Raw genomic sequence first — 15,624 nt, forward strand, 5'->3', positions numbered from 1 at the left:
ATGGACCCTTATGTAAATTGGTTTAAATATTGGCAAATTCAAGATGACTGGAGAGCAGATCATTCTGGAGATGGAATAGAGGGTAAAGAGACCGACTTTGATAACATTATTAGAGGTCCAACGCAAAAATTAATTACAAAATTGTATAAATTTCTGTTGAATATGGAGATGACGGAAGAAATCGTAAAGTCCAACATGATACGATGGCCCCAAGACATTGGCAATGTTATTCCTCTGTACAGTTGGGAAAACATATGGAAAAGAAATCTCCATTTTACTAAATGTATTAAGTTAAGAGAAAATTATTATAAGTTATTTTTTAGGTGGTACTAGACCCCAATTAAGATCGCCAGAATGACTAAACAAGGCGTTTCCTATTGTTGGAAATGCAATCAAAAAGGAGGTTCCTTATATCACCTTTGGTGGCGGTGCAAATCAGCTAAAAAGTATTGGATAATGATACACAGATCTATAACAAATGTAATGGGGGGAAATATTCTGTTTGCCCCTGAATTATTTCTGTTAAATATTACTGATGGGATCCGGGACAATCTAGTTCAGGATGAATTGAGTGTTTTATTATATTCAGTAACTGCTGCTCGAATTCTATTCGCCAAATATTGGAAAGTCAACTCTATTCCAACACTAGTAGAATGGATTTTGAAATTGAACGAGTTGGCAATCTTGGACATGATCTCAATGTCCAAAAATGATAGAACGGTCCAGGATTATAAAGCCAAATGGAAAGAGATTGCAAAGTTATGGGAAAATAAGCTCTCTGTATAAATATTGTGGTACGAGACTGTCTGAAACGGGAGATATTTTATGTCATGTATTATATATGTACTTGTAATATGTAACTATTATTTCAATATTAAATAAAAAAAGACAGAAAAGAGGAAGACGTCATTATATTAAAGGAAACCATAGCACTGAATCTGCAGGACTTGGACAAGGCAATTGATCACAGAGTATCTTGGAGGGCTCTCATTCATAGGGTCAGTATAGGCCAAAGGCAGTTTGATGGCAATTAACAGTGATAGCAACATTTTTTAATAAGACATGCTAATTACTAGTCGTACAGGCTGGGAGATTCTGGGAATTGTAATCTCCAAAAAGTAACTTTTCCAAACTGTACTATTTTCTACAATTAATAGAACAAAAATGGTAAATGAAAGGCTGGAAGCATGTTGGACTGGTATTGCCATGTCTACCAAATTGGATTCTTAAGTCCAGATAACTGATTACAGTGAGCCCGCTGAAGCCGCCTGGAAAATGGGCACACGCCCTGCATGTGCACATTGCTGCGCAGCAAGCACGAGCCCCATTATATCCAATGGGGCTCGCGAATGGCGCATGTGGCTGTGGGATGTGCGCACGGCCGCAAGTCGAGCATGAGCCCCATTGGATATAATGGGGCTCAAGCTTACGCAATATTTGCTTTATGTGGGGGGTTCCGGAACAGATCCCTTGCGTAAAGCAAGGGCCCATTGTACTCTCTGTAATCTTAGAATTTGTTGAAATAAATTGTTTTATGATCTTCTAGTACTGCATGGTAGGCTCTGCTTATATTATGTTCTTGCCTAAAAACAATCAATTTGCTCAGGATAATGAGTTTTTAAACAGCTTGTAAATTAAATTCTTGTGATGGAAATGATCACAAAATGATCTGCAACTTAAGAGGGGGAACTTGGAAAGGAATCTCTTTCTGGATAACTTCCAGGTGACCTTGTGACAGACCTTATGTTATCGCTGCACAATGTGACCCCTGATGCCCTTCTGTACTGTAAAGATATTTTAAGCAACTGCAGTTCAGACACTATCAGGGGTTACTGGAACATGTCTGCTGAACCAAAGCAATATTTTCTGATACTGGGCATATGGAAAATCAGGTGAAAGGTGTTATGAAGAGGAAAGGACAGTTTAAAGGAAACAGATGGAAAGCAAAGAGGATTGCCATTTCTAATGTAATATTATACCCGTTTATATTTTTGTGTACAGATTGCCATTTTTGTCCAATGTAGAGTGTAGACTAAAGGGGCATTCCTGACATGTTGTTGTGTGGCTTCAAATCGTTTCTGACTTCTGGTGATCCTAAGATGAAGAATGTTTCATGGGGTTTTCTTGATAAAAAATGTTGGGGTGCTTTTGCCTTTCTCTGAGGCTTAGAGTGTGACTTGCCCAAAGTCACCCAGTGGGTTTTGATGGCTGAGCAGGATCTCCAGTTTGATCTCGGAGTTGTAGTCAACATTCAGACCATTACACCATGGCGGCCTTCCATTCCTCACCTTGAATGGTGTGTATCACATTGGAGGATGAACAAATAAATTCACCTCTGACATCTTGATTAATGTTGTTAAATAACTAACTGATAGAAGAAAAGATACTATCATGTTTCTCAACTCATCCTGCCCCCAATGACAGTTGGCAAAATGGTATAGTTGTAGATGCTTGTAACTGGTATGGATGCTTGTTGTTTTGGACTGCAATGCGTGTTGTTCTGGAGTGCAATTTATAGAGACTCAGGCATTAAAGCAATTGGCTGTAACAGTATTCACACACCCTTCCATTTGTACTAGCCTGAAATATGTCTCGAGTCTGCCCTTGAGCATATATTCATGGTAACAAATGCTTCAATCCCTTAACATTATGTCTCACTGAGATGGCCTTTAAAATTCTCTTGTGAACAAGCTAGCTGTGGTTTCCAGATACTTTTTGGTGAATCAATACCTAGATCTGTTTTGAAAGCACATAAATGTCAAGCTCCTGAGTTTTCTGTGTGTGCAAAATGTAATGAATAGTAAGAGGAACAGCTGGCACTGAAAACAAATTGGCTGACTTGAAATATATTTATTGAATTCATAGGCTGTTCTGCCTAACAAGAGAAGCTCATAATGGCCAAACATGTCCATTTACCTATTGGCAAATAGCTTCCAATTAAAAAATAAATTGCTCATTGAGATTCAGCATGCCAGAAGCTTAGAAACAAATTTATTAGCATAATTAGCAGCATCAGAAAGAAATAGCACTTGCAAGTTTTAACACTGGTTTTACCAGTAGTATATAACCAACAGCACAATGTGAGATTAATGGTACAGACGTGTCCTTAGTATGGTTAATCAGAAATGGTAATTACATTATGAGAAATGCCTAAAAATGAAATAGTAATGGGCCATTTTGTTAACTTGGCTGGAGCCTGGTGGAACTGTCTAGCTGGAGAAGATGGCATCTGCCCACTTCTCAAAGTATTTATTCAAGGGACCCATGGTCTAGTTCTTAATGAACATATAAAAGCTATGCAAGCCTGCTGCCTCTTGAATCTTCTGTGCAAAGCCTGGCAGCCTGTATGAAAGTTTTATATTATTCTCTGTGGTAGCTTTGGCCTAGTATTTAGAAACAAATGATTTATGAGCTACATAAACATCTAGTGATGACCACTGACTTGGATGGCTTTAGAAAAGAATGAAGCAAGATCACAAAGGATATGTCTATCCATGGGTACTAAGTATATTAGTTAAATCAAACTTTCATTTTCAGAGGAAGCATACCTTTGAATATCTGATGCAGGAGAAAAAGAGGGAGGCAATTGCCACAATGCCCTGATTATAAGCACCTATAACACCTCTCTAAGTGGCAAGAAACCCAGAGGATCTTGGCTGATCCAGAAGAATTGGGTCAAGGAAGCTGGGAATGTTTCTGTTCACGGGCTTTGATATAAAAATCAAGATGGTGACATGACAAGGCATTTTGTAGTATTCATGTAGTATTATTCCCTTCTCTAAGGAAGAACAGACAATCTCTGCAGGAACAATATTGTCAGAACTAGTGGTTGTGTTCACACATAATAATAACCCCCAATCAAGGTTCAATAAATCACAAGTCACTCTTATCCTAACACAAATTGCTAGATGAACCAAAGGAAAGGAGAAGCATATTTATGGTTGAAGTTTATGGTTGAGTAACCCAATCAAGATGAGCACCACCATAGTGTAGTGGTTTGGGTGTTGGACTATGACTCTGGAGACCAGGGTTTGATTCCCAGCTTGGCCATGAAACCCACTGGGTGACCTTGGTCAAGTCACATGCTCTCAGCCTCAGGGAAAGGCAATGGCAAATCTTCTCTGAACAACTCTTGCCAAGAAAATCCAGTGATAGGGTCACCTCAGGGTCACTATAACTTGGAAATGACGATGACAACAATCCAACCAAGTCTGGATCATATGCCAACTTCAACTAGAGTTTGTTGTGGGTTTACAAATCCAGGCTGGTCTATTTAACCATATTCCCAGTTTAAAACTATATCTTTCTGGATAGATATGTGCCTGCATAGAGAAAGGAGCTAAGAGGGAGTCCTCAGACTCTGCGTAAGGACATTGCTCATTCACATTGTAATGAATGCTTATTAAGGGAGATTATTATTACAGAAGTCTATGTGAACTGGGATGCAACTTGCTGTTGTTTCATGAGCCCTATATTTAGAAACCTGTTGAATATGGAGGACAGGGAAATGGGGCAGAAATCCAGAGTAAGAATCCTTATGGAAAAGGAAAGCTATTATCCCAAACACACAAGCTGGAACCTGTTCATACTTACCTGACGGACAGAGATTATTGCAGCTAGTGGAAATTCTCCATCTCTTTAACAAGCAACAGACACCATGTAATTTCCAACTGATGAAACTATTTCATAAAGTAATCATCAGGTGAAAACCCTCAGTCCCTTTCTTGCTTTATTTCCCAACACACCTTTGCCTTCTTGAAAGAAATGCCTGTGTCTCAGAAGGAATGTGTTAATTTAATGTCAAAATGATTATGGTCACATTCTTTGACAAATCTGGAACTCCTTGGCCATTATTACTCCTTTTCAAAACCTGTAAAGGGAGAAGCAGCAGCATGGAATGGCTTCAGAGAGCCAGCGTGGCATAGTGGTTTGAGTGCTGGGCTGCTAATCTGGAGACCAGGGTTCAATTCCCAGCTTGGCCATGAAACCCACTGGGTGACTTTGGTCAAGTCACATGCTCTCAGCCTCATGGGAAGGCAATGACAAAGCTCATCTGAACTAATCTTGCCAAGAGACCCCATGATAGGGTTGCCTTAGGGTCACCATATGTCAGAAACAATTTGAAGGCATGTTTTTTTGTGGGTTTTTCAGTCTATGTGGCCATGTTCTAGAAGATTTTCTTCCTGACGTTTAACCAGCATCTGTGGCTGGCATCTTCAGAGAATTTGAAGGCACACAACAACAACAACAACAACAACAACAACAACCAACAACAACAACAGGTGTGGACAACCCATGAGGCACTCTCATACTGCCAGGGTCTGAGGAACTCTCTTCCACCTCCTTATACACAGGCCAGCTGATCAATTGACTTGTGAGGGGGATCACTCTTCTCTTCCAGCATGGCTATGGGCAGTGCCAAAACAGCAGTCCTCTTGAGCGATGTTTAAGGATCACAGCTTCCAAGTTGTTGATGGCTTGGGGAGAAGGCTTTAAATGAAGCTCCATTTCATTGGTCTTGTTCAAGACTGCTTAGGGAGAAAGGCTTTAAACCAGGTTTAGGATAATGCACCATTTTGACTGCAATGGCTCGATACTATGCAATTCTTGGGTTTTTGGTTTTGTGAGATATTTAGCCTTCTCATTCAGAGAGCTCTGGTGCCACACCAAACAACATGTAGAGTGTACGACTCTGGAGACCAGGGTTCAAATCTCCACTTGACCATGGAAACCCACTGGGTGACCTTGGGCAAGTCACACTCTCTCAGTTTCAGAGGGAGGCAAAGGCAAACCCTCTCTGAACAAATGATGCCAAGAAACCCCTGGGATAGGTTTGCATTAGGGTCATCATAAATTAGAAATGACTTGAAGACACACCAGTGAAGACACATAAATCCAAGTTGAAGTTTCCACCCAGTCATGGAATGACCTTGTACCAGTCTCTCTCACCAGTGGTGTCCCCACCCCAGGGTCACCCGCTGGGGGGGGGGGGTCGGCTCTCTTGTGAGGCAGCTTCCCCCACTGTGGCAAAGTCGAGAGAGGTGAGCTTGGACCTCTCCTAAGCTGTGGCGGAGGAGATCTCCTCATGAGAAGGCCTCTCCCATCCTGACAAGCTGAGGGGGGGGGGACTTGCTTGGCAGCAGGAGGAGGGCCCAACAAGATGTAATCCCCCTTTTGGGCTGTCACTCAGTATGGATGGCACCCCCCCCCACACACACACACACACTGTAGTGATGCCACTGTCTCTCAGCCTCACTTACCTCACAGGAGATTGTTGTAGGCCCACAAAGTGATGAGGAAGAGAACCATATGTTGCCTTAAGCTGTTATCACCAATATCACTGGGCTTCATTTTAAGCAGCAGAAGGAGATGCAAGACCAGTTCTCCTCCCTCCTCCAGCTATGCTCCTGGGCTCCATCATGTATGCCCCTTGAGCAAGATGGTGCTGCCCTGTCTTTCCTGTGGAGAGCAAGTGCTGAGTGACCCGGAATCAGAGGATGGTGACTCAGTGGAACTCCACACACAGAACTGAGCCGGTTTTAGCAGAAGCTGCTCCCTTGTGGAAACAATAACAGTAGGCCGAGGTATCTTCCAGTTAGTGCAACCCCTCAAGCCACTCCTGGAAGCCAGGTCTTTGAGTTGACCTTTAATTTCTTCCCATTATAGTTGAACTTTCCATCAGAATAGTATGAGTTGCTGTCTTGTGATACAGAACATGTTTTCTTCTGCACACCCCATTGTTGTCTTAGCATGCACAACAGAGTACAACACAATAGCATGAGGCACAGGGAGAATCATTACTTGGATTGTGTGATAGTCTTCCTCCTTTTGAACCAGGTAATATTTGTTCTCCATCACGTACTTGCAACTATAAAGCTAACAAAAGAGGTTACATCTCAAAAGAGGTGAGGTTAACTCTTTCTCACCGGTGTGCACAGGCTGTATGTTACAAACCAAAACCCAACTTCCCATCTTCATGTTTTTCTGAAGCTAAATATCAGATAAGTTTTTTTAAAAAAGAAACACAATGAACATGCAGTCGGTAGGAAAATGCAACTGTGCACACTAGTGTTCATACTGCTGCTTTGCAAGAGGTTTTTTACATTTTAATTTGTAGTTGTGCCTCATAAATTTGGACAAGTACTGACATTAGTTCTGTGAAGTTATGCTAAGGCTCCAAACCTATGCACACTTAATTCAAAGCCATCCCCTGTGGAATCAGTGAGATTTATCTATGGGTGTATAGGACCACATTGTACATTTTATTTAATCTTATAATAATAAGCAATAAAAAGTTGTAATGAGCTAATAATTTTCTCTGTTGCCCCCACTATCTACAGTGCTCAGCATGTAATATGCAATATATTATTTAGAAACATTAGACAATTCTTCCCTCAAAATGAAGGCATTAACAGAGTTTCCAGTGTAAAGGTTTTTATGGTAAGATGAGGCCTGCAGAACCTTTGACTCATGGAAGTGGATGCAGGCCGCCAGCTGTGTACTCTGACTTGTCAGGTTCCTGATGAAACTCAGGCCTGGCAGCAAAAAGAGGAGTTTGATTAAGGATTTAATGGGCTGCCTTTGGCATAGCAATCACAAATTACGTAGACCTTGGCTAAATCTTCAAGACTTCTTCCTCCCTCCTGCCATCCTAGTCTAATCACATACTAATGCTACTACTGCCACAGACTTGCTCAGGGTCCAAAGGATCATTGGGGTAATCCTGAAACAGATCATGCATCTAGTATCCAAAACACGTCTCTTTTAGACTATGTAGGACATACCTATAGCTAAGAAGAGGAATCTGGTTTTGAATGTGTTTTTGTGTCCCACAGATACTGCCTGTGTCTGCATAGCATGCTAGGCCATTCTCTGAAGATGCCAGCCACAGATGCTGGTGAAACGTCAGAAAGAAACTCTGCTAGAACATGGCCACATAGCCCGAAAAACCCACAAAAAACTATTTTAGCCATAGTTTGTTGCTTTAGCAACAAATAGGCCTGCAGATGACCAAATAAACCTTTATGCAGTTTCTGTTCTCATTCTGTTCTGCCTCTTTGTTAGCCCCTTCTTCAGCAAGAGCAGCTGGAGAAACAAGCAAAGGAAGAAGCCACAATCTTTGGTTCAGATATTATAATTTCGTATTGTTGTGTGCCTTCTAGTCATTTCCAACTTATAACAATCCATAAATGAACCTATTATGGGGTTTTCTTGGCGAGATTTGTTCAGAGGAGGTTTGCCATTGCCTTCTCCTAAGGCTGAGACCATGTGACTTGCCCAAAATCACCCAGTTGGTTTCATGGCTGTGTACAGAATTGAACACTGGTTTCCAGAATTGTAGTCTGACACTCAAACTGCTACACCATGCTGGCTCTTATTACAATTATTGTAATAATAACCGTGGCCTATTATTACAACAAGCCATGGTTTAAATTAGCCCCATATTGTGACTTTTAATTGTGGCTTGCAGCTGGCTAACAAACCAGGGTTTGTTTATGGGAATAGGTTGGAACACAATAGTGAGACAGAATTCAACAAATCACAGCATAGCATTGACTGCAAACCTGGCTTCTGTGTTAAGAGAAAAGTCTTTGTAGCGGCTTTCCAGACCTTGTTTATTTGTTCATATTTCACATTCTAGTTATGTCTTTCTTTCTTCATATTTTTTCTTTGGCTAACAATTAATCTGCTTTTTAAATTAAGGAATAATAGTTGAATTATTTTTGGGAAAAAATTCTCAGAGCTTTTTTTTTTTTAAGAGAGAACACATTAACAGTCTACTCAGATACAAGCTATCACCAATACAGAAGATATGTGGGGGGTGACTTGGGAGGACCTGAAGATTATGATTCTGAGTTTAGCACAATGATGTATTAGTACTCTATTATTTCCTATTCTCAACTCAGACACTATCAGGAGAATTTCAGATCTTCATACCTTCAGTTCTTATTATAGTCTGTATCAGGAGAATGAATTATCCTAGACCTAGACTTTAATTTGCCTATTACAAGTTTCTCTTTTCATTATACATTCTTACTGATAGCACCAAACCCAACAGCAGAAATTGGCACTTCATTCATCCATTGTCATGATAAAGACTCAAGATGAAAACAGCCAAACATAAATCAAGTCTCTGGAAGACACTCTGAAGATTTCAAAATGAACAGAAAATACAGCACTTTCTACTCTTTATAGTGAAGAAAGTAAAATAACAGAAAGTTAAAGAACTCTTCCAAGGCTTACATACTACTTTGGTTTGAATCATGAATAAATTAAAGCTTGTTCTGTAACAACTTTCTTGTTTTCTGACCTCAACTGCTACAAGGTTTAGGGTAATGAAATGCAAAGAAAAATGAGGCTTCTATATCTTTAACAGGTGAGCATACATATTGAAATGTGAAGCTTCATCATGTCAAGGTCCTAGCGTGGAAGTAAGTAGCTGCAAATATGCAAAGGGCTCTTGTAGCACCTTTGAAACTGAGCAAAACATATTGTAGCATAAGCTTTCATAGACTCAGTCTACTTCCTCAATCTATGAAACCTTACGCTACAAAACCTTATGATTTTCATTCAGTTAGTCCCAAAGGTGCTACAGGATCCCTTTGTTTACTGAAACACGGTTGTATCTCCGAATTATAGTTGCAAATGGTAGACCTTTGTTGTTGCTAACTGCCCTCGAGTCAATCTTGACCCAGACTGGTTGTGACCAATTAATTTCCTCTATAATGAAGGCATGATTCAATTATTTTATTACTATTGCCCATCAGTGAGGGACAACATCACTCATTTTGTGGTGCAGCTTAACATTTAACCATTTAATAGTTCCTTTTATAGATGTGGGATGCACTCACAATCTTAGGCCCTGTACACACCACCAGGAAGCGATGTCCTGGTGGCGATAGTAGGGCTTGGGAGCGCGCACCACTTATCCACAGAAGGGAGAGTTTGCTTGCTCCACTCCAAACCGCTTTATCTGTGCTTCATCTAGGAGCAAGCAAAGCTTTCAGTCTCATGGTGGTTGTCAAAAGAACACAAGATCATCCAGATTGGGATCTCTGACCTCATGGGAACTGTGATGTCTTACAAAAAGGTCTCCCCATAATACAGAGCTTATACGGGTCTCCTACATGTGGCTGAGCACAGGTTTGAGGGGCTGTATCCATTGAAATGCTGAATTTTTATTTGTTGCTGTTGTTTGTTGACAACTGGCAGGAGTGAAGATGAGAGGAGAGAACTGGCGAAGAGATTGAGCATGAGGGGATGACTTGGACATGACTACTTTGAAGCTCTGGGCAACTATGAGAGATGGTACCCCTTACCGTTTCCACAGTCAGATGTAATAGGGCTTGGGTTCAAGGCTGGTTCAGTACAATTTATGGTTTTGGTCTAGCATTAGACTAGACCTGTTTTTCTAGAGTTCTTCCTTCATCTATACATAGTCAATTTAGTGTTGTTGATGTTAATGAAGTTGTGGCCCATTTCAATTCCAGTTTGGGGCATCATAATACCGTAGGTCAATATGCCTGCAAAGGAACGTGTTTGTGATATAGTCTGGGTCATCACAATCATCATTGTGACAATTTACTCTTATAATTTTATGGCTTTGCCTACTCCTGAGTAATCCAGTCCTTTAAAAATATTCCTGAGTAGATTTGCTTAACCTTGATTTTTGCACTGTACTGTTTCTCGCTGTTTTTTCTGAGTATAGAAGAGGTTGCCCTGGAAATGCTTTGTTAGTGTGTCTGTTTTGGTGCAGTGATTCACTTTTGATTAAAATGCACAGGATAATATACAACAAACCGTTGTGTACATTTTATTCAACACTGGTTCTTCTGAGGATTGTATTTGAAATAGAATATAAGTGTAATTATTCAAGTTATAAAAAATATCTCTGTTCATTGTTCTTGGGTATCGTTGCTGGGATGTTAGGATGGCTGTAGCAATTCAGGTATGTCCTTGTGTTACTACCTCTACAGATAACGCTTTTAAAATACTATGTCTCTTTGTATGTGTGTTTACTTTTAATATCATCTTAGGCTAAATAACTGTTTTTCAGACCAAAGGCCAGTATCATTCAGATTTTTCTTTAAAAAGTATATGAAAGTTAACAGAAAAACAAAGCTTTTAGATCAACATACCCTCCAACTGGCAGGGATAATCCCAGTTAATCCTCTGTTGTTCTACCTTTTCAGCTGCTTTTAAAATGCCCAGTCTTCTCTATCCTTCTCTCACTTTTTCCCTTTGTCTTCAGCTTCCTTCAGACTGCTTCCATGCTGCAGAATTAATACAGTTTGACACTGCTCTAACTAGCATGGCTCCATGCAATGACATCCAGAAATTTGCAGCTTGCTGTGGCATCAGAATTCCATAGCATTTAACTATGGCACTTAAAATGGTGTCAAACTGCATTAATTCTGCAGTGTAGATGCAACCAGTTGCTGCACACTGAGTTCAAAATGCAAAAGCAGTCAGCCCACAATTAACACAGTGGGATTAGAGGAGAAGAAAGGAAAGGAGAGGGTGGATTCTTGCCCTTCCCAATAGATTCCAGCAAAAGCAAACTCTGGCACTCTCTCTTAGTTAGTGTGTTTTTCCTCATTAATAACTGCTGCCATCTCAACCACACTCTGATGTTGCTTGGCCACATGTCTCCCAGTTCTCATCTGTGAAATGTCAGAGGGTATGGAACATTGCAACTACAGTGGCAACTAACTACTTTTTTGGTTCTTGTAAACCAACTGTAACTAATTACCTCTTTAAGAGGAATTTTCCAAACGGTGCCCCCCCTCTTATAGATCTCTAAGATCTGAGGGGAGATTTGTTTCCTAGTCTGCTCCCTTAGAATATTTAAATTGTATTTGCCAGAGACTGAATGAAGTGCCTTCCATATGGGAAGCATGTACACTACCTAGGGTCAGTGATTATCAGAGGCAGAATGAGGAGGTTGCTTCCAGAAATAGGTCTGGGTGTCACGAAAGGACAGCAGACCAATAGTTTACAGGACATCCTTGATCTTGATATCCATTGGGCTTTGGTTCCAAAACACACACACATACCCCGTGGATACCAAAATCCATAGATGGTCAAGTCCCATTATATACAATGGGGTAGAAAAATGTCACAGTTAAGGTTTGATTTTTGGATTGAGGGGGAGTATTTTCAAGCTGTGGATGATTGAATCTATGGATGCAGAATTTGTGGATATGGAGAGCTGTACTTTGTTGTACTTCTTACTGCCAGGCATGGGAAGAGGCACTTGTATGATATTTTCTCACTCATGTGCCAAAGCAACATGGCTAGCTTTGGGTTCTAAACCTCTCGACTTGAAGAGGGGAGCACTAGCTATTCCACTACAGACAGCAAAGTAACTAAGCTGGAACCTCTCCACAAAAAATGGAATTCTAGTATGTGAGCCTAGTCACTTAGGTGAGAAAATTGTCATCAGCTGAAACTTCCTCCTCTATAAAACTGCAGTGGCCATTTCCTCCTTTACATCTGGGCACCTTTATGGAATAATTTGCATGGTGATTGCCTATGGATGCATCTACACTGTAGAAAGTCTGACACCACTTTAATTGCCTCATCCTACAGAATCCTGGAATTTGTATTTTTGTGAGGCACCCAGCACTCTTTGGCAGAGAAATCTAAATACTTTGTAAAACCACAAATCCCAGGATTCCAAAGGATGGAGCTACAACATGTAAAGCGGTGTCAAACTGTATTATTTCTATGGTGCAGACACACCCCATGTCATGTGTGTCAAATAATGTGGGAGGACAACACAGAAGGAAGAGGGTTAATAGCAGGGAGGGGAGAAGAAGAAGAAGAAGAAGAAGAAGAAGAAGAAGAAGACATAAATTCTGACTTCTCCAAAAATCTAGTGCTCATCATTTTTAGGTATCTACAAAGCTGACACTTCATATCCATGGATTCAACCATCCATGGCTTGAATGTTAAAAAAAAATCCAAAAAGCAAAGCTTGATTTTGCCATTTTATATTTGGGACACCATTTTACTATAACATTGTATTTAATGGGAACCTGAACTCTCTCTAGAAGTCATGATGACAAAACTGAGCTTTTTGTACTCTGGACAATGAGAAGACATGTGTCACTAGAAAAGACAATAATGTTTGGTATGGAATATGTAGAGAATATGTAGGGACCATGAATACCAAATATGTAATTGTAGGTGATGCATTTGTTACTCCCCAATATGATTCTAACCTTTGAGTTGTTCCTATCCATGCCCTTGGTGCTTTTACTCTGATATTCTTCATTGCTGTTTATCTGGCTGTTTTGTTTGCCAGTAGTTTTTGCCTGAACATCTGTGTGTGGTTTTTTAATTCATAAACTGGCTTGGAATAATATTACAAAAAATGTGATCAAATATATTTTGAAAGCTGGGACATAATTTATCTAAATACAATGAAATTTTAATAGCTGCCAAGACCTTTATTTGTTTGCTTATTGGATTTATATCCCGCTTTTCTTTCAAAATGGGATTCAGTCAATATTAAATGTCTTTGATTTTTAAAACTGATATGGGAGCTTTTCTTGGCTGACGAATAGGTTAAAATGTTCTCAGATAACAAATGCATTGAAACTAAAATGAGAATTTTAAGAATTTAGTTCTGAATAAACATTTGTTTTCTTTCCAGCCTTTGGAGGGCCAGATTTGGGACCTGTTACACGAGGCAGACAAAACTGCAGCAGAAAACAAAGATCAAGAACAAGTGTATGATGCCATGGCAGAGACATTGGGAGACGCTTGGGATTCTCTTGTTATTGTTCTAGAGAAGCGCAGGTCACTTTTGAAGCTAACTGCAGATTTTTTTGAAAATGCTCTGGAGGTTTGTGTACAAATGCTAGACATTATTTAATTCTTATGAAAAATAACAATATAAATATCAAAAGATATTCTCTCTGAGCCAGCCCTACCATTAGGCAGACTTAAAAGCAATTGATTCAGTCCACTGATTCTGAAGATCAGTAGTAGAATGATCAGTGCTAAAAGCTATAATCCATCACAACCCAGGATCATTAAATTCATTGAAATATCAACAAATAAACAGGTAGGACATAATAACCATGTTAAAAATCACATTTATACTAATCAGGGTTTTAAAAAATCAGAATAAAATACCAGTTATTGTGGATTGTAATGGCTTATAGCTTTTAGCCACAAGGATCCTACTGCTGCTCTGGGGATCATGAAAAGGTGGAATATTGTGTCTCAAGAGCCAAAATAAGTTTGCTGGCTTTGACTACTATGTACCAAGACCTGGAGGCTGAAGTGAGTTTAGGTGCCATTTGCTGGCCCACCCTAGAGGTGTGCAAAGTGACATGAAAATTTGTTGCTTTGATTTCAATTGCATTGTTGGAATTCAACAAGTTTTCTTGTACTATCCTAGCTCTATATTGGGATGGGAGATGTTGGCCCGAGACAGACTGCCCCAAAAGGGCGGCCTGCCAGCAGCCTATTTCCCTCCAGAGGGAAGCCACAGCCACCAAACCAGTTGGCTTCCCTCCGAAGTAAAAAGAACTTGGAAAAAACAGGTGTGACGGTGTGGGTGCGCCACTGGCACACTCACGATGTAAGCGATGCGCAGTGCTGTGCGGACGCTGCACAACACGTACATCGCAATGGCGGTGCCTGTGTACACAGGACACCCCCCATTAGTACGCTGCCACTCCGTACTAGAGCTAGGGACCATGCAGTTGGTGCACACTTCCTAACCTTAGTATTGCCACCGCCATGCCCCAAAGTGCCTGTCTGTATCAGGCCATTATTTGTTTTGTCAAAAGGCATTGCAATTTGAGAAATGTACAGATACCCTTCATCCAGTTGGCAGTTTTGTCTTTCTTTAGGCAAACATGAACTCAGTGAACTTCCTTTCCGCTTCTGCCTACCATTAGCAGCATTAGTCCAAGGTTTGGGAAAAGGAATGTGTTGTGTTTTATAGACTATGGACAATGGCAACAACTTAATGTTCCTCAAAGGCTCAGTTGATACTTACAGCACCCTTCACTGCAGTTCTGGAGGAACAGAACTATCTCTGAGGACTTTTTCACACATGCAGGAATGTATCACCATTCTGAAAGAAGAAGAAAGTGGAGCCAATTTGAAAATAAACACATTACATGCCATCTCATCACAGGCAAAGACAAATAGCACCATCCAAAGGAGAAAGCAATGCCAATACAAAAGAATTCATCACATTACATACCTATTTAGATTGCGAAATAACATGATTTCACCTCACAGGGAGAACAGAATCACGTCTGGAGGATTTTACATTTCCAGCCCCAAGGACCCCCCCCCCAGCAAGTTTCAGTTGGCCAGAAATAAGGAGGAGGCATGCTCAGCATCCTCATTGCCTTTCCTCCGCTTTTCTAATTCCTCCAGAGAATACAGGCAGCCACAAGGAGAGAACTTGCAGCCAAGATATTGAGAATTGTAGTCTGTTTCGACCATTTCCTGGCAGAGCATTAAACAGAGCTTTTCTGTTTCTGCTAATGTGCCTTCAGGTCGTTGCAGACTTATTTCAGACCCTATGCTGGGGTTTTCTGGACAAGATTGCTTCAGGGGGGTTTATATTCACTTTTTCCCCCTTCTGTCTTT

The 15,624-nt window shown here is 40.5% G+C and overlaps 1 protein-coding gene across 7 annotated transcripts in view; it reads left to right on the forward strand.

Annotated features, from left to right (window-relative positions):
- The window catches only part of CCDC141 (coiled-coil domain containing 141), a 122,143-nt gene that overhangs the window by 11,011 nt on the left and 95,508 nt on the right, over positions 1 to 15,624 (forward strand). For all 7 annotated transcript variants that reach the window (XR_016280848.1, XM_089519662.1, XM_089519666.1 and 4 more), the window contains exon 3: positions 13,661 to 13,852. Coding sequence is in view for 6 of the 7 variants with exons in the window: in XM_089519662.1 (XP_089375788.1) it covers positions 13,661 to 13,852 (192 nt within the window). In the remaining variant the exon portion in view is untranslated. The remainder of the gene's footprint in view (positions 1 to 13,660; positions 13,853 to 15,624) is intronic.

The sequence above is a fragment of the Sceloporus occidentalis genome, unplaced genomic scaffold (assembly GCF_023333645.1).
Source record: "Sceloporus occidentalis isolate IW3139 unplaced genomic scaffold, rSceOcc1.0.p SCAF_4, whole genome shotgun sequence".
Classification (NCBI taxonomy): Eukaryota; Metazoa; Chordata; class Lepidosauria; order Squamata; family Phrynosomatidae; genus Sceloporus; species Sceloporus occidentalis.